The sequence below is a fragment of the Anolis carolinensis genome, unplaced genomic scaffold, assembly GCF_035594765.1.
Source record: "Anolis carolinensis isolate JA03-04 unplaced genomic scaffold, rAnoCar3.1.pri scaffold_15, whole genome shotgun sequence".
In the NCBI taxonomy this organism is placed as follows: Eukaryota; Metazoa; Chordata; class Lepidosauria; order Squamata; family Dactyloidae; genus Anolis; species Anolis carolinensis.
Window position 1 is genome coordinate 10514916 of NW_026943826.1, and position 22172 is coordinate 10537087.

At 37.7% G+C, this 22172-nt stretch overlaps 2 protein-coding genes across 3 annotated transcripts; one reads left to right on the plus strand and one right to left on the minus strand.

The window, feature by feature from the left end:
• The first annotated feature begins 742 nt into the window (after positions 1 to 742).
• On the plus strand, positions 743 to 13992 carry rer1 (retention in endoplasmic reticulum sorting receptor 1). Of its 2 annotated transcripts, none has more exons than XM_062965891.1 (8): positions 743 to 1022; positions 8393 to 8484; positions 8589 to 8693; positions 10258 to 10357; positions 11083 to 11161; positions 11407 to 11542; positions 13002 to 13067; positions 13792 to 13992. In XM_062965891.1, exons 2-8 carry the CDS (start codon positions 8404 to 8406, stop codon positions 13804 to 13806), a joined length of 582 nt encoding a protein of 193 aa, XP_062821961.1. In that variant the 5' UTR covers positions 743 to 1022; positions 8393 to 8403; the 3' UTR covers positions 13807 to 13992. The 2 variants fall into 2 exon arrangements, with proteins under 2 accessions (XP_062821961.1, XP_062821960.1); XM_062965890.1 differs by having other exon boundaries at positions 745 to 1022; positions 13002 to 13129.
• A 2162-nt stretch (positions 13993 to 16154) lies between these two features.
• Positions 16155 to 21355, minus strand: pex10 (peroxisomal biogenesis factor 10). The gene is made up of 6 exons (XM_062965889.1): positions 21171 to 21355; positions 18180 to 18260; positions 17707 to 18098; positions 17459 to 17631; positions 17248 to 17383; positions 16155 to 16339 (listed from the first exon to the last, which is right to left on the minus strand). The coding sequence occupies exons 1-6, from the start codon at positions 21283 to 21285 to the stop codon at positions 16271 to 16273; spliced, it is 966 nt and encodes a 321-aa protein (XP_062821959.1). The 5' UTR covers positions 21286 to 21355; the 3' UTR covers positions 16155 to 16270.
• Positions 21356 to 22172: the final 817 nt, after the last annotated feature.

Sequence of the window (22172 nt, forward strand, 5' to 3'; positions counted from 1 at the left end):
TTAATTCTCCTCAGGAGCCCAAATCGCCCTCTGCGCATGCGCCTCAGGAGTCCAAAAGGCAGTGTGTTCATTCTCCTCACTCGTGCGCATGCGCCTCAGGAGCCCAAAAGGCTGTTAATTCTCCTCAGGAGCCCAAATCGCCCTCTGCGCATGCGCCTCAGGAGTCCAAAAGGCAGTGTGTTCATTCTCCTCACTCCTGCGCATGCGCCTCAAGAGACCAAAAAGCAGTGTTAATTCTCCTCAGGAGCCCAAATCGCCGTTTGCGCATGCGCCTCAGGAGTCCAAAAGGCAGTGTGTTCATTCTCCTCACTTCTGCGCATGCGCCTCAGGAGACCAAAAGGCAGTGTTCATTCTCCTCAGGAGACCAAATCGCCGTCTGCGCATGCGCATCAGGAGTCCAAAAGGCAGTGTGTTCATTCTCCTCAGGATAATAATATTACAATATATTGCTGCAGTAAAATATAGTAATTTATTACCAGTATTCTACTATGCTAATATAATATTGTGTGTAAATTTAATGTGTAAGCCGCTCTGAGTCCCCTTCGGGGTGAGAAGGGCGGCATATAAATGTAGCAAATAAATAAATAAATAAATAAATCGCCCTCTGCGCATGCGCCTCAGAAGTCCAAAAGGCCTGTGTTCATTCTCAGAAACCTAAATCGCCCTCTGCGCATGCGCCTCAGGAACCCGAAAGGCCGTGTGCTCATTCTCCTCAGGAGACCAAATCAACGTCAGCGCATGCGCCTTAGAAGTCCAAAAGGCGGTGTGTTCATTCTCCTCAGGAGCCCAAATCGCCCTCTGCGCATGCGCACCGCGGGAGTTGCCAGTGTGAGGGAACCTCAGCAGGGTGGTAGTAGGCGCGGCCTAGTTCCTCACGATGCCCCGGTAGCGGAAGCTGTGGGCCGGCCTCTCGCGGAGGAGGAGGAGGAGCCGGCAGAGGCCTCTCTGCCCGGTCAGGCGGGGCGGGAAGGAAGCGGAAGGCGAGGAGCCAGGAAGGAAGGAAAAAGCGCCGAGCCAGGCCTGTAAGTTGAGCGGTTCTTGGGCGAGGCCTACAAGGCCTGAGTGGGAGTCCCGAGCCCTTTGGGGACGTGAGTCCGTCTAAACAAATGGGAAACGTTTAGGTTTTGGAACTGGGTGTCTTGGGCCTTCTTCCACCCACATTGGCCTCTCTTCTGGAGAGCCTGAGTGGCCATCTGTCGGGAGGGCTTGGATGGTGTCTTTCTGCCTTGCACTGGATGGCCCTTGGGGTTCCTCCCATCTCTAGGATTCTCTCTCCATACATACATACATACATACATACATACACATACACACTAGCTGTGCCCGGCCACGCGTTGCTGTGGCTTTGTCTGGTGGTGTTGGTGAGAAATTGTTGAGGTAGTAGTGGTATTGAATGTGTGTTGTATGGTTGTCTTTATGTTTAGTATGCACACTGAAGTGGATTATACGGCAATGTGGAGTCAAGATAATCCAGTTCAAAGCAGATAATATAAGATTCTAAATGGGTTATATAGCTGTGTGGAAGAGCCTTGAGTCTACACTGCCATATAATCCAGTTAAAATCTGATAACCTGTGGAAGAGGCCTAAATGAGGCCTAACTGTGCCTGTCCCCTGGGCTGAGGAGGTCGCTAGGAGACCAAGTGGGTGGAGCTTAGCCTTCAAACTGGCAGCAATTGGATAAAAACAATTATTGCTCTCCCTCTAATTAGGACTTTATTTTTCTTTTCTTTTTGTTGTATCAACCTAGAGGCATGGATGAGGGGTTGTGCTGTCAATTTTCGAGGTTGTGGGGTGTTTACTTTTGTTGTTTTGTCCGCTGCCGTGATGCCATCACTCTTTTATATATATATATATATATATATAGAGAGAGAGAGAGAGAATCCTCACACACATACATATATAATCATGTAATATTAATAATAATATTATTATGAAGTAATACAATGTAATATATATACATACATACATATAGACATCTTTCCACCATGTCTCCTGTATCAATTTAATGATATAATAATATTATACTATACTAATATTATAATATATTGTATATGCATGTTATATTAATAATAATATTATGATGTAATGCAATGTAATAATAATTATAATTCACTATTATAATTGTATATGCTAATGCAATATTACTAATAATATTGCAATATAGTCGTATAATATAATATATTGTATGTATATATACAGTAGAGTCTCACTTATCCAATGTTCTGGATTATCCAACGCATTTTTGTAGTCAATGTTTTCAATCTATCGTGATATTTTGGTGCTAAATTCATAAATACAGTAATTACTACATAGCATTACTGCGTATTTAACTACTTTTTCTGTCAAATTTGTTGTATAACATGATGTTTTGATGCTTAATTTGTATAATCATAACCTAATTTGACGTTTAATAGGCTTTTCCTTAATGCCTCCTTATTATCCAACATATTCGCTTATCCAACATTCTGCCAGCCCGTTTATGTTGGATAAGTGAGACTCTACTGTATATAAAATTGTACAATACATTGTGAATCAATTAAAAAGTTACTAAGTTACATCAGACATTAATACAAAACACTTATAATATACAGATGGGCATGTTTGAATCTAAAAGACTGGGTGTGTCAATTGAGTATGGAGGTATGGCCCCCCACAGAGAAGGGTGTGGATCTTTGGGAAACTATAACTCCCAGGAATGCATAGTATTATTTTTTTTTATTAATTACAATATTTATATCTTGCCCTTTTCACCCAATAGAGGACTCAGGGTGGGTTACAATAAAACACATATATAAAATTGTACAATACGTTGTGAATCAATTAAAAAGTTACTAAATTACATCAGGCATTCATAAAAACACTTATAAAATACAGATGGGCATGTTTGAATCTAAAAGTAAGGCCCAACTGCCATTCTGGACCAGAATGAAGACGGGGCCAGGAAGACATCTTTCCACCATGTCTCCTGTATCAATTTAATGATATAATAATATAATAATAATAATAATATACTATACTAATATTATAATATATTGTATATACATGTAATATTAATAATATTATGATGCAATGCAATGTAATAATAATTATAATTCACTATTATAATTGTATATTTATGTTAATGCAATATTACTAATAATATTGCAACATAGTCGTATAATATATTGTATGTTTATATACTTGTAAACCGCCCTGAGTCCCCTTCAGGGTGAGAAGGGCGGGATATAAATGTCGCTAATAAATAAATAATATACAGTATATGTATATGTATGTATATATATATATATTTCTATCTCTACCATCTTATGGCCCCCACAGAGAAGGATGTGGACCTTTGGGAAACTATAACTCCTAGGAATCCATAGTATGGAGGTATGGTATTTAAAGTAAGGCCCAGCTGCATTCATTTTACAAGTGTAGAGATGCACCCAGAGAAGGTTCATGGACCTTGGGAAACTTAAAGTGAGATCCAACTTCATTCATTCTATAGTGTAGATGCACCCAGAGAAGGTTCATGGACTCTAGGAAACTGCAGTTTCCCAAGACCATCTCATGGAGACATGGCATTTAAAGTAAGGTTTTTGAGTAATTACATTGGAATACCGCCAATCTCTGGGCCTGAATATATTGCACAAGATTGATCTAGCCTGAAATTATACACTTTAATATATTGGGTTTATGGTTCCCGTCCCCTTGATCAGGTTGTGTAAGTGTTATTTATTGCTATATAATTGTATTGTTTTATCTTGCTTAATAATGTGTTATTATGTTGCCATGTAATGTATGTGTTGTTTTTATGATTGGAAACCGCCCTGAGTCCCACCTGGGAGATAGGGCAGTATATAAATAAATTATTATTATTTATTATTATTATTATTAGGTCCAACTGCATTCATTCCACAGTGTAGATGCACCCAGAGAAGGTATGGATCGTGGGAAAATTAAAGTAAGGCCCAACTGCATTCATTCCACAGTGTAGATGCACCCAGAAAAAGTTCATGGACCTTGGGAAACTGCAGTTTCCCAAGACCATCTCATGGAGACATGGCATTTAAAATAAGGCCCAACTGCATTCATTCCACAATGTAGATGCACCCAGAGAAGGTTCATGAACCTTGGGAAACTTAAAGTGAGGCCCAACTTCATTCATTCTATAGTGTAGATGCACCCAGAGAAGGGTATGGACTTTGGGAAACTATAACTCCCATGAGGACTCTATCACATGGAGCCATGGCATTTAGAGTGGGGTGCTTAGGCATTGCAGGACTCCCAGGACTTCATAAATAATAACACAACCCAACCAACTGGTCTAAGGTTTCTTGGCGTGGGGATGTTGGGTGCAGAATGAATGCAAAGTTACAACTCCCATGCTTCCATAGCATTGAGCCACGGCAGTTAAAGTGGTGTTAATTTGCATTTATTCTATAGTGCAGCTGCATCCAATCTGTTAGGGCTTGGTATGATATTCTGCCACACTATAATAATAATAATAATAATAACAACAACAACAACAACAACAACAACTTTATTTTTATAGCCCGCCCCATCTCCCCGAAGGGACTCGGGGTGGCTTACATAGGGCCTAGCCCAATAAAACAATACACTGCCAACGTATGCAACTAGTAAGGAAAATGTGCAAAATTATATTAGGATTAGATGAAATTCTGATTTGTTTTGGGGATGAGCGGTTGGAAAGACTTGTTGTTTTCCGGGAATGGTCCCTTGAGGATGAGGCTCTGAATTATTGGGTGAAAGGATGCCTCTCGCAACTAGGACAAAGTAGCAGAACATGAGAAGCGCTCTTGGCGCAAGTGGTTTTGTCATGCAAGTCCACAATATCGTGCTCTTACAGGCAAAGGTATTTGATCTATAACCATCAATGGTGCCTTCTTTCACTTTTCCCTTTCATCCTTAGCATGTTTCAGATGCATTCTCTCCTGATGTTTCATCCACATCTATGGCAGGCATCCTCAGAAGTTGTGAGGTCTGTTGGAAGCTAGACAAGGGAGGTTTATATATCTGTGGAAGTTCAAGGTCAAGTGGACAAGGATGTTGTTGGGTTCCTTCAAGTTGTTAATGACCTATTCGACCCTTAAGGTGAACCTATCACAGAGTTTCCTTGGAAGTGCATCAGGAGTCTTGGAGCACAGTGTGCCAAGCCCTGTTGTGTATTGTTGTCATTCCCTCGCACAATTGAGTATTATGTCGGCAATATAGCTCCGTGATCATAGAGTTATGGATGCTCTGATGCAGGATTTGAGCCATTCATGGCTTCCTTGTGGCTTACTCACAACTAGGCAACTCTTGAAAAACATTCACTGGAAAAAGGACATTTGTTTCATCCGTATGGCGAGACTGAATAATGGTTTCATACCTATATGAGCTATTTTTGTCTTCTCATTGACTTCAACTTGAGTCAGGAATGTCACTGGCTGCTTAATAGAGTAATAGTTGTTGATAATCATGTTTTATTGTAATGAGGTATGTTTTTATTCTTGATTTTATGATGTTATTATGTCGATTGGGCTCGTTCCCCATGTCAGCCGTTCCGAGTCCCCATGGGGAGATGGAGGCAGGATACAAAAATAAAGTTGTATTATTATTATTATATTATATTATATTATCACACAGCGAACAAGATAGAAATGCTGGATTTCGTATCACAAAATCACAAGTCGAACACTTCCCAAGTGTTTAGGACTTGTGAGGTATTTTCGGATTATGCGTGCAGATCCCAGTAGGGTGGCCTTTTGCAATTGGCAGATCGTAATTTTGTCAATGTCTGTTGTTTCCAAATGCCGGCTGACATCTTTTGGCACGGCACCCAATGTGCCGATATTATTATTATTATTATTATTAATCAGAATACCCCTGTATGATAGAAACAGTTGTATATCTTAACAACCCTGTTGTCTAAGACGAGCTGTTTACAAACGCCTTTGGAATGATTTTCCCAGCAAGTAAGACAGCATAGGGTTGCTATGAGTTTTCTGGACTGTATGGCCATGTTCCATTAGCATTCTCTCCTGACGTTTCGCCTGCATCTGTGGCTGGCATCTTCAGAGGATCTGATGGGTAGCATAAGTAGTTTTGATTTTATTAGGTATTTTCTTTTGTAAAGCTGGCCTGTTATATTTTTTCCAGATTGAAAGTATCTTGTCAAGTCTTTAAAATTATATAATGTTCAAGCAACATTGCGGGGAGTTAGAGGCGTCTTTTTCTGAATGCATCCGACAACAATTTTAAAAATTGCTTTATTTGATATGTTAATTTGGTTATTTATATCGGGATATGATATTTTAATTGATTATGTATTGCTGTCGGCTGTATTTGTATGGATTTTATATGTTGTTCGCCGCTTTGAATCCCACCCATGGGAGAAAAGCGGGATATAAATGAACAAATAACAATAATAATAATAATAATAATAATAATCTGCACGCATCATCCGAAAATACATCACACAGTCCTAGACACTTGGGAAGTGTTCGACTTGTGATTTTGTGATACGAAATCCAGCATATCTATCTTGTTTGCTGTGTCATAATAAAATAATAATAATAATAATCTCCTTCCTAGCTTCCTGTTGACAGTTGACTGAAGGTTGAGATTTCCCTGTTAATATGTCAAGCTCCAGACTGACTTTCCTTTTCTCCCTTCCTCCTTTTCCCCCCGGCATATATCTCTCCCGTCTGTAGTTTTGTATTTCCTGTAGCTCACAGGGAACTTAGCCCTGCCCCTTGGTGACGACAAACCAGGAAATTCATTTTTGCTCTGGGTGATGTGGCACCGCTGCTTCGATCCTTTGAACCACAACTGCAGGAATGTGCACTTCCCAATCACACCTTTATGAATCAAAATAGGCAAAGGGCCATGTTTTTTCTCTTCTCGTCCTCTATTAACTGTTTGAAATGGTGAGAGAGGAAAGCCAGGGAACTGATTCAGCTCATAACAAAAAAAACTATTGTATATACTCGAGTATAAGCTGACCCGAATATAAGCCGAGGCACCTAATTTTATCACAAAAAAACTGGGAAAACATTGACTCAAGTATAAGCTGGGAATGGTAAATTTCAGAAATAAAAATAGATACCAATAAAATTACATTAATTGAGGCATCAGTAGGTTAAATGTTTTTGAATATTTACATACAGCTCAAATTTAAGATAAGACTCTCCGACTCTGATCAAGTCATTCTCATCTTCTTCAATGTAATTGTGCTTATGTATCCTTTTAATAATAATAGAGTAAAATAATATATGTAATAATAATAATAATAAATAATACAGTGTTCCCTCACTACTTCGCGGTTCACTTTTTGCGTATTCGCTGTTTCGCAGTTTTTCAATAAACTCTAAAATACTATTATAAATCATAAACAAATATAGTTTACAGCCTAAGGAAGGGCAGAAGGAGAAGCCAAAGGGAGAGAAAAGGAGCCCAAGCGGCAACGGGAGGAGAAGGAGGCAATTTATCAACACATAATTGGTTGATAAAGACTTAAAATAGTGTATAACTACTAAAATAATGTATAAATATTAAAATAAATACAGTGCCCATACTTCGCGGATTTTCACTTATTGCAGGTGGTCCTGGAAACTAACCCCAGCAATAAGTGATAATAAATAGAGTAAAATAATAAATGCAATAATAATATCAGAGTGAAATAATAAATATATTAATAATAATAATAATAAAAATAGAGTAAAATAAATGTAATAGTAGCAACAATAATAGAGAAAAATATTAAATATAATAATTCCAATAATAATAGAGAAAAATAATAAATGTACCATATATTCTCGAGTATAAGCTGACCCATATATAAGCCAACCAGGACCCTCATCCGAGTATAAGCCGAGGGGGGCTTTTTCGGTCTTAAAAAAGGGCTGAAAAACTAGGCTTATACTCGCACACACACACACACATACACACACACAGTAATCCTTTATTTGAAGCAGGAGGCAGCATGTGATGCTTCAGACAGCTGAATGTCATAGCCCAGCATTCAAACCACTATACTGCAGACTTAAATACAGCTTCTAATTTCTAATAATCACACTTTGGTTGAATTGGTTGGACCTTTTCTTTGTGGCTTCTCCCAATCTATGGAATTCCCTGCCTCAGGAAATGTTGGCTCTTTCTGCTTCTCTTTTCCATTTTATATAATCCGGCTTTTAATGATTCATTGGTTGCAGTGAGACTTATTTTTTGAGGCATGGTGCTGTATTTTGATATTGTACTCGCTTGGGTACCCGGCGTTGCAAAGCTGCAAATAAAAAACATTTTTAACTTGAGAAAATGCATCTCTAGGAATCTTGGTTTCTCCTGCAAATTTAAATGAGTGGAAGGGAATGTGTTATTAATGTCGTTGCTTTTTTGTTTCTACAGCCAAAAAAAAAATGTCCGAAGGAGACAGTACTGGTGATTCTATCCATGGCAAACCTTCAGTGGTCTATAGGTTTTTCACAAGACTCGGACAGGTAACTAGCAGCAAAAAGTGCCTCCTTTGTAATTTGGCAATTACAGTTGCTGCCTGCTTAGAAATCCCATTCTAAAATAATGTTTTCTGCTACTTTTCTTCTAGATTTACCAGTCCTGGTTAGACAAGTCTACCCCTTATACTGCGGTACGATGGGTTGTGACATTGGGCCTAAGTTTTATCTACATGATCAGAGTTTATTTGCTACAGGTAAGAGTCATTCATTGGCAGTCTACAACCAGTTTGTTTGTTTATCGTGTCAGAAGGGAATTAAGGATACAGTTATAATGTATTTTGAAAAACAAAGTTTAAAACTTGGTATATTAGATTTCCTAGGTTTCTTATACTGTGTAATTTACCGTATATACTCGGGTATAAGCCTAGTTTTTCAGCCCTTTTTAGGACTGAAAAAAAAACCTCCTCGGCTTATACTCGGGTGAGGGTCCTGGTGGGTTTATATTCAGGTTGGTTTATACTCAAGTGTATATATGGTATATTTATTTTTCTCTATTATTATTGGTATTGTTACATTTATTATTTTACTCTATTAATTATTATTATTACATTTATTATTTTACTATATTATTGTTGTTACTTTTATATTTATTTTGCTCTATTTTTATTATTAATAATACATTTATTATTTTACTCTATTATTACATTTAGGGGCTTGGCCCCATGCAAGCCGGCCCGAGTCCTTTCGGGGAGATAGGGCGGGGTATAAAAATAAAATTATTATTTTATTCCAGTAGTGTGGCCTTTTGCGGTTGGCAGATCGTGATTTTGATTTTTTTAATTATTATTATTATTTATTTCACTCAATTTATTATTACATTTATTATTTTACTGCATTTATTATTATTACATTTATTATTTTACTCTATTATTATTATTACATTTATTATTTTACTCTATTATTGTTGTTACTTTTATATTTATTTTGCTCTATTTTTATTATTAATAATACATTTATTATTTTACTCTATTATTACATTTAGGGGCTTGGCCCCATGCAAGCCGCCCCGAGTCCTTTCTAGGAGATAGGGCGGGGTATAAAAATAAAATTATTATTATTATTTTATTATGACACAGCAAACAAGATAGATATGCTGGATTTCATATCACAGAATTACAAGTCGAACACTTCCTAAGTGTCTAGGACTGTGTGATGTATTTTCGGATGATGCGTGCAGATCCCAGTAGGGTGGCCTTTTGCAATTGACAGATCGTAATTTTCTCAATGTCTATTGTTTCCAAATGCCGGCTGAGATCTTTTGGCAGGGCACCCAGTGTGCCCATCACCACCGGGACCACCTGCACTGGTTTCTGCCAGAGTCTTTGAAGATCAATTATTATTATTATTATTATTATTATTATTATTATTATTATTTTACTCTATTTATTATTACATTTATTATTTTACTGCATTTATTATTATTATATTTATTATTTCACTCTATTATTATTAAAAGGATACATAAGCACATTTACATTGAAGAAGATGAAAATAATGGTTTAATCAGAGTTGGACAGTCATATCTTAAATTACAGTTTGACGTAAAGATTCAAAAACATTTAAACTACTGATGCCTCAATTAATGTAATTATATTAGTATCTCAGCTTATACTGGAGTCAATGTTTTCCCAGTTTTTTTGTGATAAAATTAGGCGCCTCAGCTTATATTCGGGTCGGCTTATACTCGAGTATATATGGTATATTAATTCATTCCAATTTGACATTTTGCATTTCCTCTCTCTCCTCTTTCCTTCCCAGGGTTGGTACATTGTGACATATGCCTTGGGCATCTACCACCTAAACCTTTTCATAGCTTTCTTGTCGCCAAAGGTAGATCCCTCTTTAATGGAAGATTCAGGTATAAAGAACTTTTGCATTTCACTCTGATCTTATTATTATTATTGCATTTATTATTTTACTCTATTTGTTATTACATGTACTATTTTCCTGTATTTTATTATTATTATTATTATTATTATTATTATTATTATTATTATTATTATTATTACATGTATTATTTTACTCCATTATTATTACTATTATTACTATTATTATTAAAAGGATACATAAGCACATTTACATTGAAGAAAATGAGAATAATGACTTGATCAGAGTTGGACAGTCTTATCTTAAATTTGAGCTTGATGTAAATACTCAAAAACATTTAACCTACTGATGCCTCAATTAATGTAATTTTATTGGTATTATTATTATTATTATTATTATGTTGTTGTTGTTATGTAATGTATGTGTGGTTTTTATGATTGGAAACCACTCTGAGTCCCATCTGGGAGAATAGCATTATTATTATTATTATTATTATTATTATTATTATTATTATTATTATTATTATTATTATGTTTCAATTGGCCATCTTGATTAGCATCAAATAGCCTTACAGATTGAAAGCCTGGCTGCTTCCTGCCTGGGGGAATCCTTTGTCGGGAGGTGTTAACTGGCCCTGATTGTTTCCTGTCTGGAATAATAATAATAATATGATGTAACATTGAGCCACAATCACCCGTAATGAAATAATCTACGACTGAATGCTTGTTTTTAAGATATTGCTTCTTCCCTCCCCAGACGAAGGCCCTTCATTACCCACAAAACAAAACGAGGAATTCCGGCCCTTCATTCGAAGGCTGCCAGAGTTCAAGTTCTGGTGAGTGTAAATGAGATTTTTCAAAGTGATTTTTCAAAGATTTTTCAGAGTGTTCAAATTTGGGCATATCAGGTCTGCATGCCAAGTTTCTTCCAGGTCTATCATTGTTTGGGTTGATAGTGCGCTCTGGATGTAGGTGAACTACAACTCCCATAAATCCCTCCAGTATTTTTTCCTTGTCATGGGGGTTTTCTGTGCGCCAAGTGACTTCCAGGTCCATCAGCTGCCTTCCTTTTCCCTTCAAGGCACTCGGCTACGAAAGGCATCCTTGTCGCAATGACGTGTACATTCTTTGAGGCTTTCAACGTTCCAGTGTTTTGGCCAATTCTCGTGATGTATTTCATTATGCTTTTCTGCATCACCATGAAGAGGCAAATCAAGGTAAGAACATTACAAGTTCATTACACTGTATTGTACTATACCATTATACTGCAATATTATTAGTAATATTACTTGTAATATATAATATACAATTATAATAGTGTATTATTATTATTGTTACATTGTATTACATTATAATATTATCAATATTATATGTGTATATAATATAATATATTAGTATAGCATATTAGCATAGCACAATATAAGCATTATATATTACTATATTGTACTATACCGTTATACTGCAATATTATTAGTAATATGACATGTAATATATACTATTGCATGTAATATATAATATACAATTATAATAGTGTATTATTATTGTTACATTGTATTTGAACTTGGAATAATAAATGTCTCCTGTGTCAATATAACAATATAATATATAATATTAATAATAATAATATATAATTATTAATATTATGCTATACTAATAATATATGTATATTGTATATACATCTAATATTGATAATATTATGTAATATATTATTAGTATAGCATATTATTAGTATTATATATTATATTGTTATATTGACACAGGAGACATGTATATTTATATACATATAATATTGATAATATCATGTAATATATTATTAGTATAGCATAATATTAGTATTTTATATTACATTGTTATATTGACACAGGAGACATGTATATTTATATACATATGTTTATATTGACACAGGAGACATGTATATTGTATATACATATAATATTGATAATATTATCATGTAATATATTATTAGTATAGCATAGTATTAGTATTATATATTATATTGTTATATTGACACAGGAGACATGTATATTTATATGCATATGTTTATATTGACACAGGAGACATGTATATTGTATATACATATAATATTGATAATATTATCATGTAATATATTATTAGTATAGCATAGTATTAGTATTATATATTATATTGTTATATTGACACAGGAGACATGTATATTTATATGCATATGTTTATATTGACACAGGAGACATGTATATTGTATATACATATAATATTGATAATATTATCATGTAATATATTATTAGTATTGCATAGTATTAGTATTATATATTATATTGTTATATTGACACAGGAGACATGTATATTTATATGCATATGTTTATATTGACACAGGAGACATGTATATTGTATATACATATAATAGTGATAATATCATGTAATATATTATTAGTATTGCATAGTATTAGTATTATATATTATATTGTTATATTGACACAGGGGACGTATATTTATATATTATGTAATATATTAGTATAGCATAATATTAGTATTATATTTTTTTTATCTTGACACAGGAGAAGTGTCAATATAACAATATGAATCAATAGCTTCATTTGTTGTCGAATTTGGGCTTTGTTTGGACCTATGTCAGGATGGGGACGGGAAGGGAATTGTATGCCATTTCTTCATGTTCCTCTTCTTCTTTTTTTTCTGCAGCATATGATAAAATACCGATATATACCCTTCACGCATGGCAAGAGGAAATATAAAGGGAAGGAAGAGGTGGGGAAGGCCTTTGCGAGCTAGAATATCCCACTTGAGCCTGCTGACCAACTCCTTACATTGTAATTAAAAAAAACCGGTTTTGAGCCATTGGAACGATGCCTCTTTTCTTCATAATTAAGTCATCACTAAGAGAGGAATTTCCATTTTTTTTTTTACCTTCCGTTTATTGGGGCCAATGTTTTTATGGGTACAGATCTCTCATAGGAACTATATGGTTGTTTTTGGGGTTTGGTGGCTCGTTTCACCCGTCTTTTTGAGAGCCGTTGTTTTTCATATGCATTGAAAGGCATAGGAAAACGTGGAAGTAACTTTTCAAGCCACACAATCATTGCAAGGCATTGCATTCTTTTAAAATAATTTTTTAATCTTTCGTAGTTTGCCACCCTCCTCTCACGAGAGAAAAAACAGGACTCAATCGTTCCGTTCAGATTTTTTAAAACTGCTCATTATGCTCATATTATTCACTAGCTGGTATAATATTTAGCGGGAAAATTGCAAAACAAGCCTACATTATATTCTTGATTTTTCAAAACACAAGATTTCCATTTAGCTTTTGTGGTGAAGAAGAAGAGGCTGACGTTTGGCTCTTTCGTAACAATTCAATATTATTCTTAGCTAGTATGTTTTTTTTAAAAAAAATGGCTAAATATCTGGAATTATAAATATATTAAGGTGGCAAAATGACATTTCTTTGATACCTATTTTTTTTAAATTAACTTAGGTTTGTGTCATGTGACGTCCTTTCCAAGAGGCTTTGCCATGGCCGATGAGACTTTGTGGGTTTTAACGCAGCTTTTAATCTTCTATGGAGAGAAATACGACCTGCATGTACCAATTTTTTTTTGATGTTATAGAGCTATAAACAATTTTACTGATTGACTTTTTAAAAATTCCAACTTTATTAAAAAGACTGTGTCCCTTTTTGGGGGGTTCGATAGTCTTTATAAAACCAACAAACCAGGACGAAGTGTTATCCTTTATCAGTTTTTGGTCAACTTTTGATTCGGTTTGGTTATTTGGGGGGCCAATTCAGAAAATTGTATTGGATAGACCACATCAGCTCTAGTTTCTGATACAGAACACTTGACCAAGGACCACTCTGACCAGGGACAATTCTCCAAGATTAATACCAAAAGGGTTATGAATCAATTTTTGGTCAACTTCCGATTTGGCTTTGTTATTTGGCTTTTGTTATTACGATTCGGTTTGGTTATTTGGGGTGCTGATTCAGAAAATTGTATTGGATAGACTACATCAGCTCTAGTTTCTGATACAGAACACTTGACCAGGGACAATTCTCCAAGATTAATACCAAAAGGGTTATGAATCAGTTTTTAGTCAACTTCCGATTTGGCTTTGTTATTTGGCTTTTGTTATTTGTTATTTCGATTCGGTTTGGTTATTTGGGGTATTGATTCAGAAAATTGTATTGGATAGACTACATCAGCTCTAGTTTCTGATACAGAACACTTGACCAAGGACCACTCTGACCAAGGTTGGACTCTCCAACATTAGTACCAAAAAGGTTACGGATCAGTTTTTGGTCAACTTCCGATTTGGCTTTGTTATTTGGCTTTTGTTATTTGTTATTTCGATTTGGTTTGGTTATTTGGCGTGCTGATTCCGAAAATTGTATTGGATAGACCACATCAGCTCTAGTTTCTGATACAGAACACATGACCAAGGATCACTCTGACCAGGGACAATTCTCCAAGATTAATACCAAATGAGTTATGAATCAACTTCCGATTTGGCTTTATTTGGCTTTTGTTATTTGTTATTTCGATTCGGTTTGGTTATTTGGGGTACTGATTCAGAAAATTGTATTGGATAGACCACATCAGCTCTAGTTTCTGATACAGAACACTTGACTAAGGACCACTCTGACCAAGGTTGGACTCTCCAACATTAGTACCAAAAGGTTTACGAGTCGGTTTTTGGTCAACCTTTGATTCGGTTTGGTGATTTGCGGTTCTGATTCAGAAAATGGCACTGGATAGACCACATCAGCTCTAGTTTCTGATACAGAACACTTGACCAAGGACCACTCTGACCAGGGACAATTCTCCAAGATTAATACCAAAAGGGTTATGAATCATTTTTGGTCAACTTCCGATTTGGCTTTGTTATTTGGCTTTTGTTATTTTGATTCGGTTTGGTTATTTGGGGTACTGATTCAGAAAATTGTATTGGATAGACTACATCAGCTCTAGTTTCTGATACAGAGTCTTGACCCAGGGACCACTCTGACCAGGGAGCACTGTCTAACATTAGTACCAAAAGGCTTACGAATAAGTTTTTGGGTCAGCTTTTGATTTGGTTTGGTTATTTGGGGTGCTGATTCAGAAAATTGTATTGGATAGACTACATCAGCTCTAGTTTCTGATACAGAACACTTCACCATGGACCACTCTCCAACATTAGTACCAAAAGGGTTATGAATCAGTTTTTGATCAACTTCTGATTTGGCTTTGTTATTTGGCTTTTGTTATTATTTTGATTTGGTTTGGTTACTTGGGGTACTGATTCAGAAAATTGTATTGGATAGACCACATCAGCTCTAGTTTCTGATACAGAACATATGCCATGCAGTAGTCACCATCTGCTCGCCCACAGAAAACCATATTTAATAAGCCTCGGCACTGGAAGAGGGTTTCATGAGACCAGTCGCTCTCCTTGCAACGGTGTAGTAACCATATTTTAGTTTTTGGGGACCGCTGGTGGTCCACGGACAACAGGTTGGAAACCACTGCTCTAGAACTTAGGGTATTAAGTTCTACGTAAATTAAGTACGTAAATATCCTCTATTTCTCAAAAACTGGGATATGGTTGGTGCCGGCACCATCTAAAACGTTTTGCTAAAATACTGGTAAATTCTTATTTTACCAACGAAAGGATGGACGCTAAGAATTTGTGCTACGTGCTAAGAGGAAGGCGCATTAAGCCAACCCTGACCGGGACCACCTTCCACCTGGAAAATGATGTCAACTACATATCCACCACCAAAACACACTGCACTTGGAAGGCCATCACACTTGGACAACGAGGGATCGCCCAACAACATGGACAGGCAGTACAATCCCGAGCGTTTGGCTGCACAGTTTTATTTCGGGAATTTAACATGAAAATAAAGTTTATTGGTCCGAAGTTGTACGATTGCCAGCTCTGAAGCCTTCACCTGACCGTCCGGCTCAGCGTTCTCATTGATAGTGTCGCAAATAAATCAACTTCTGTGGACGGAATTTCTCTCTACACAGCGGGCACTCGGCCTATGGCAGAGAAAAAATAAATCAGTGAAAATAATAATTAATAAACATAATGGTTGCCTTCAAAGGGCCGTTAGCACAATGGGCTAAACGACTAGATTTAGAAAATCCTGCTGATCAAAAGGTCGGCAGTTCGAGCCCAGGTTAGGGTGAGCACCCGCCGTCAGCCCCAGCTCATCTGCCCACCTAGTGGATCGAAAACAAAAATGTGAGTAGATAAATAGGTACAGCTATATCTTCTGAGTGCTGCCAATAGTATATCAAACCTGTCTATAGAACTTGCTGGAGCTCACGCCGTAGATATTAAGATGTGTACTGTACCATTTATTTACTTATTTACAGTACAGTAGAGTCTCACTTATCCAACACTCGCTTATCCAACATTCTGGATTATCCAATGCATTTTTGTAGTCAATGTTTTCAATACATCGTGATATTTTGGTGCTAAATTCATGACTACAGTAATTACTACATAGCATTACTGTGTACTGAACTACTTTTTCTGTCAAATTTGTTGTATAATATGATGTTTTGGTGCTCAATTTGTAAAATCATAACCTAATTTGATGTTTAATAGGCTTTTCCTTAATCTCTCCTTATTATCTAACATATTCGCTTATCCAACGTTCTGCCGGCCCGTTTACGTTGGATAAGTGAGACTCTACTGTATTTATATTCCGCCCTTCTTTCTCACCCCGAAGGAGACTCAGGGCGGATCATATTGTACACATATAAGGCAAACATTTAATGCCTTAACATAGAACAGAGACAGAGAGAAACGCAGGCTCCGAGCTGGCCTCAAACTCATGACCTCTTGGTCAGAGTGATTTGTTGCAGCTGGCTGCTCACCAGCCTGCACCACAGCCCGGGTCTGATCAGAATTCAGCTATTTTAAGACGGTACATCCTTACCTTTGTGTTGCACCAGTGAGTGATGCATTCCCAGCAGAAGAGGTGTCCGCACGGCGTGGCTGTGGTATGTTGCCGTTCCTCTAAGCACAGCGTACAGTAAGAGCTGCGGTTAAGAAGCCTCTCCTCAGACTGAGTCCTGTGGGAAACAAGGTACAAAATAATATCTAATGTCCAGTTCTATCCAATTCCCAAAACGCCAGGCATGTTATACCTTTGATAGGAGATGTGGCGATGCAGCTTCCATTCGTCCCGTGCCCGTTTCATCCGTTGGAACCGATACGTGTGCATGCCGACCGTCAGGGCCAGGTGAAGCAGGGAGACGATCCCGAGGAACCTGTAGCTGGACCGGAAGCTCTGGTCTTCGGCCAAACCCATGTAGCGAAGCTGCAAAAAATTGGGGTGCAACCATTACGTGGTGAATGACGATGTTTCCTCTTAGAAGGAAAGCGTTCCACTTACATACGTGATTCCCGTCATCCTCTTCGACAGGTGATAGAAGAGACCGTTGATGTAAAAGACGGCCAAGTGCAGCCTGCGCAGGAGTGGGAGGCCTTGCTTGAGGACGTAAACGCACTGCCCGAGGAGTTTCCTCTGCTGTTCGGTCAACGTGCCAAGCCATTGCTGCACCCAACCCTGCACATAAGTCCTCCGTCGCCACCAGCTTAAAGGCCTCGTCCCGTCCAATTCGGCCTCTAACTCATGCTCGAGGTGCATCAGTCCTTTGTCCAACGCGTACGGCAAGACCGCGTGCAGGGCGATCAAAGCAACCCGGCGAAGCGCCGAAGGGACTCGCCGTCCCGAGGGGTCCACTTGAATAATACCGACATATTCTTCCCCGAGAGTTTGGTAACCTTGAAGGAACACACAACAGGAGTCTTGAAACTAAATATCAAGACGGCACCAAGAAAGCACAGACCAATTTGCGGAATTACCTGAAAGCGTCGTAAGAGTAAAATAGGCCACGTCAGCAAGCAGCTCGATCTCCTTCTGCCACGCCAGCCACGTTTTGGCACCTGGAGAACGCCAAGAACAAAGCAGGGGAATGAGATCCCAACCTGATGCTTCTTCGAGAGAGAAATCTGATGCTACGTTTCTATTTAAACAATACTAAAAATGACAAATGAGTCTATTACACTGAACTGCATTATGAATCTATTGCACTCAACTGCATTATGAATAATAATAATAATAATAATAATAATAATACTTTATTTATATACCCGAACATGCCCTGGCAGAATATGTAAAGCAAAGGGAAGAACCTGCTTTGATTGAAGTCAAAAATCAGAAACTCCTCAAAGCACAGCAGACAAAAAACCAGTACAAGAAAGCCACACTACAAACTAGAGCTGACAGCTGGCACAACAAAACATTGCATGGAAAGTTCCTTGACAAAATTGAAGGAAAAGCTGATAAGGAGAAGACCTGGCTCTGGCTCACGAATGGGACCCTGAAGAAGGAGACAGAAGGCCTGATCCTTGCAGCCCAGGAGCAGGACATCAGGACAAAGGCAATTAAAATCAGCTGATGACCCAAAATGCAGACTGTGCCAGGAAGCCGACAAAACCATTGATCATATCCTCAGCTGCTGTAAGAAAATCGCACAGACAGACTACAAACAGAGGCACAACTATGTGTCCCAAATGATTCATTGGAACTTATGCCTCAAGTCCCACCTCCCAGCAGCAAAGAACTGGTGGGATCACAAACCTGCAAAAGTCTTGCAAAATGAGCACGCAAAGATACTGTGGGACTGACAAAGTGCTGGAACACAACACACCAGACATCACAGTTGTGGAAAAGAAAAAGGTTTGGATCATTGATGTCGCCATCCCAGGTGACAGTCGCATTGACGAAAAACAACAGGAAAAACTCAGCCGCTCTCAGGACCTCAAGATTGAACTGCAAAGACTCTGGCAGAAACCAGTGCAGGTGGTCCTGGTGGTGATGGGCACATTGGGTGCCGTGCCAAAAGATCTCAGCCAGCATTTGGAAACAATAGGCATTGACAACATTACGATCTGCCAGCTGCAAAAGGCCACCCGACTGGGATCTGCACGCATCATCCGAAAATACATCACACAGTCCTAGACACTTGGGAAGTGTTTGACTTGTGATTTTCTGATACGAAATCCAGCATATCTATCTCGTTTGCTGTGTCATAATAAAATAATAATAATAATAATAATAATAATAATAATAATCACACAGTCCTAGACACTTGGGAAGTGTTCGACTTGTGGTTTTGTGATACGAAATCCAGCATATCTGTCTTGTTTGCTGTGTCATAATAAAATAATAATAATAATAATAATAATAATAATAATAATAATAATCACACAGTCCTAGACACTTGGGAAGTGTTCGACTTGTGGTTTTGTGATACGAAATCCAGCATGTCTATCTTGTTTGCTGTGTCATAATAAAATAATAATAATAATAATAATCACACAGTCCCAGACACTTGGGAAGTGTTCGACTTGTGATTTTGTGATATGAAATCCAGCATGTCTATCTTGTTTGCTGTGTCATGATAAAATAATAATAATAATAATAATAATAATACTTTATTTATACCCCGCCACCATCTCCCCGTGGGGACTCGGGGCGGCTCACAATGTTACAAAAGTAACAGGGCAAATACATTAACACTACACACAGTTTAAAACACAAGAAGATGATAAAACAAGTTAAAACAAAGGTTTATACAACGGTAATAATATCAATCGTAATAACATCAAACAACAACCAATGCAATTCAGTCAACTTCAAAGGTGGGGGGACTATAGCAACAATATAAGATAAAATCATTAGATTAAAATATCCCAGTGAAAGGAACCTAATAACATTCAGAATAGAATTATAATTATAATATATCCTAGGTTCTGTATTATCCTTTTAGTAGTCACTGTTTTTGTAGTACAGTAGAGTCTCACTTATCCAAGCTAAACGGGCCAGCAGAAGCTTGGATATGCGAACATCTTGGATAATAAGGAGTCATTAAGGAAAAGCCTATTAAACATAAAATTAGGTTATGATTTTACAAATTAAGCACCAAAACATCATGTTATACAACACATTTGACAGAAAAAGTAGTTCATTACACATTAATGCTATGTAGTAATTACTGTATTTACGAATTTAGCACCAAAATATCACAATGCATTGAAAACATTGACTACAAAAATGGCTTGGATAATCCAGAATGTTGGATAATCGACTCTACTGTACTGTAATATTATTAATAATATTACATGTAATATATAATATACTATGTAGTAATTACTGTATTTATGAATTTAGCACCAAAATATCACAATGCATTGAAAACACGGACTACAAAAATGCATTGGATAATCCAGAATGTTGGATAAGCGAGACTCTACTGTACTATTATTAATAATATTACATGTAATATATAATATATAATATACTATGTAGTAATTACTGTATTTATGAATTTAGCACCAAAATATCACAATGCATTGAAAACACGGACTACAAAAATGCGTTGGATAATCCAGGACGTTGGATAAGCGAGACTCTACTGTACTGTAATATTATTAATAATATTACATGTAATATATAATATATAATTAATTAATATTATTATATTGTATTATTAGTATTACCGTATATTGTATTACAAAATAATAATACTATTACTATGTATTATAATATATATTATCGTTAATTCTATTGTATAGATACAGTCTTGGACTGAATGGGCTGTCTGCACTGCGGAATTAACGCAGTTTGATACCGCTTTAACTCTCAAGGGGCGTTGCTGTGGCATCCTGGGAGTTGTAGTCCAGTCTCAAAGAGTGAGGCTAAAATTCCATTTTAATTGAGCGGTGGAGATTAACGCGGTCTCAAACTGCGTTAACTCCACGGTGCAGACGCAGCTCGGCGCTCGCTCTCACCGGCCAGGCTTCCCAGAGAGGCCCCGGCGCCGCTCCTCAGCGCTGCCCGGTAGAGCTCGTCCTTCTGGGCCGAGCGGACGAGGCAAGCCGGGCCTGCTTCCCTCGACGGCGCCATGGTAGGCCTCAGGCTTCTCCTCGGCGACGGCGCATGCGCGGCAGCCTGCTGCCCGTTGTTTCAGGAAGGCAAGTACGCATGCGCAAGATCAGGCAAGAAGCGCTTTGGTGGACACCTGTGCGCATGCGTAATGAGACACTCACCTGTGCAGGTCTTTCAAAAATACCAAAGTAAACCTCAGAAAGAGCAAAGGTTGGCTCTCTGTGTGCCAAGTTTGGTCCAGTTCCGTCGTTCGTGGAGACCAGAGTGCTCACTGAATCCAGGTGAACTATAAATCCCAAAGGTGAAGGCCAATTCCCCCCAAATACCTCCAGTATGTTCTGTTGGTCATGCTGGTTCTAGGTACCAAGTTTGGTCCAGGCCCACCACTGGGAAGGCTCCAGATTGATTACAGGTGAACTATAAATCCCAGTAGCTACAACTCCCAAATCTCCAGGCCCAATTCCCCTCAAAACCCACCAGTATCCAAATTTGGGCATATTGGGTCTGCATGCCAAGTTTAGTCCAGGTTCAATGTTCGGTGTCTGGTGGAGGAAAAACACTAAGGTGACTGTGGTGGAAGAAAAAGAAACACTGGGATGTCTGTGGTTGAGGAAAAACACAGGTATCTATGGTGGAAGAAAAACAAACACTGGGGTATCTGGTGGAGGAAAAACACACAGGTGTCTGTGGTGGAGGAAAAACACACTGAGATGTCCGTGTTGGAGAAAAAAAACACTGGGTGTCTATGGTGGAGGAAAAACACACTGAGGTGTCTGTGGTGGAGAAAAAAACAAACACTGGGGTGTCTGTGGTGGAGGAAAAACACACTGAGGTGTCTGGTGGAATAAAAACAAACACTGGGGTGTCTGTGGTGGAGGAAAAAACAGGAACACGGGTATCTGGTG

Excerpts from the sequence above, each read along its gene's own strand:
- rer1 (XM_062965890.1), top strand. The coding sequence starts at position 8,404 with ATGTCCGAAGGAGACAGTACTGGTGATTCTATCCATGGCAAACCTTCA. Across the intron at positions 8,694-10,257 it reads TCAGAGTTTATTTGCTACAG|GGTTGGTACATTGTGACATA; the intron begins GTAAGAGTCATT and ends TTTCCTTCCCAG. Across the intron at positions 11,543-13,001 it reads CCATGAAGAGGCAAATCAAG|CATATGATAAAATACCGATA; the intron begins GTAAGAACATTA and ends TTTTTTCTGCAG.
- pex10 (XM_062965889.1), bottom strand. The coding sequence starts at position 21,285 with ATGGCGCCGTCGAGGGAAGCAGGCCCGGCTTGCCTCGTCCGCTCGGCC. Across the intron at positions 18,261-21,170 it reads CTCTCTGGGAAGCCTGGCCG|GTGCCAAAACGTGGCTGGCG; the intron begins GTGAGAGCGAGC and ends GGCGTTCTCCAG. Across the intron at positions 17,632-17,706 it reads GGATGACGGGAATCACGTAT|CTTCGCTACATGGGTTTGGC; the intron begins GTAAGTGGAACG and ends AATTTTTTGCAG.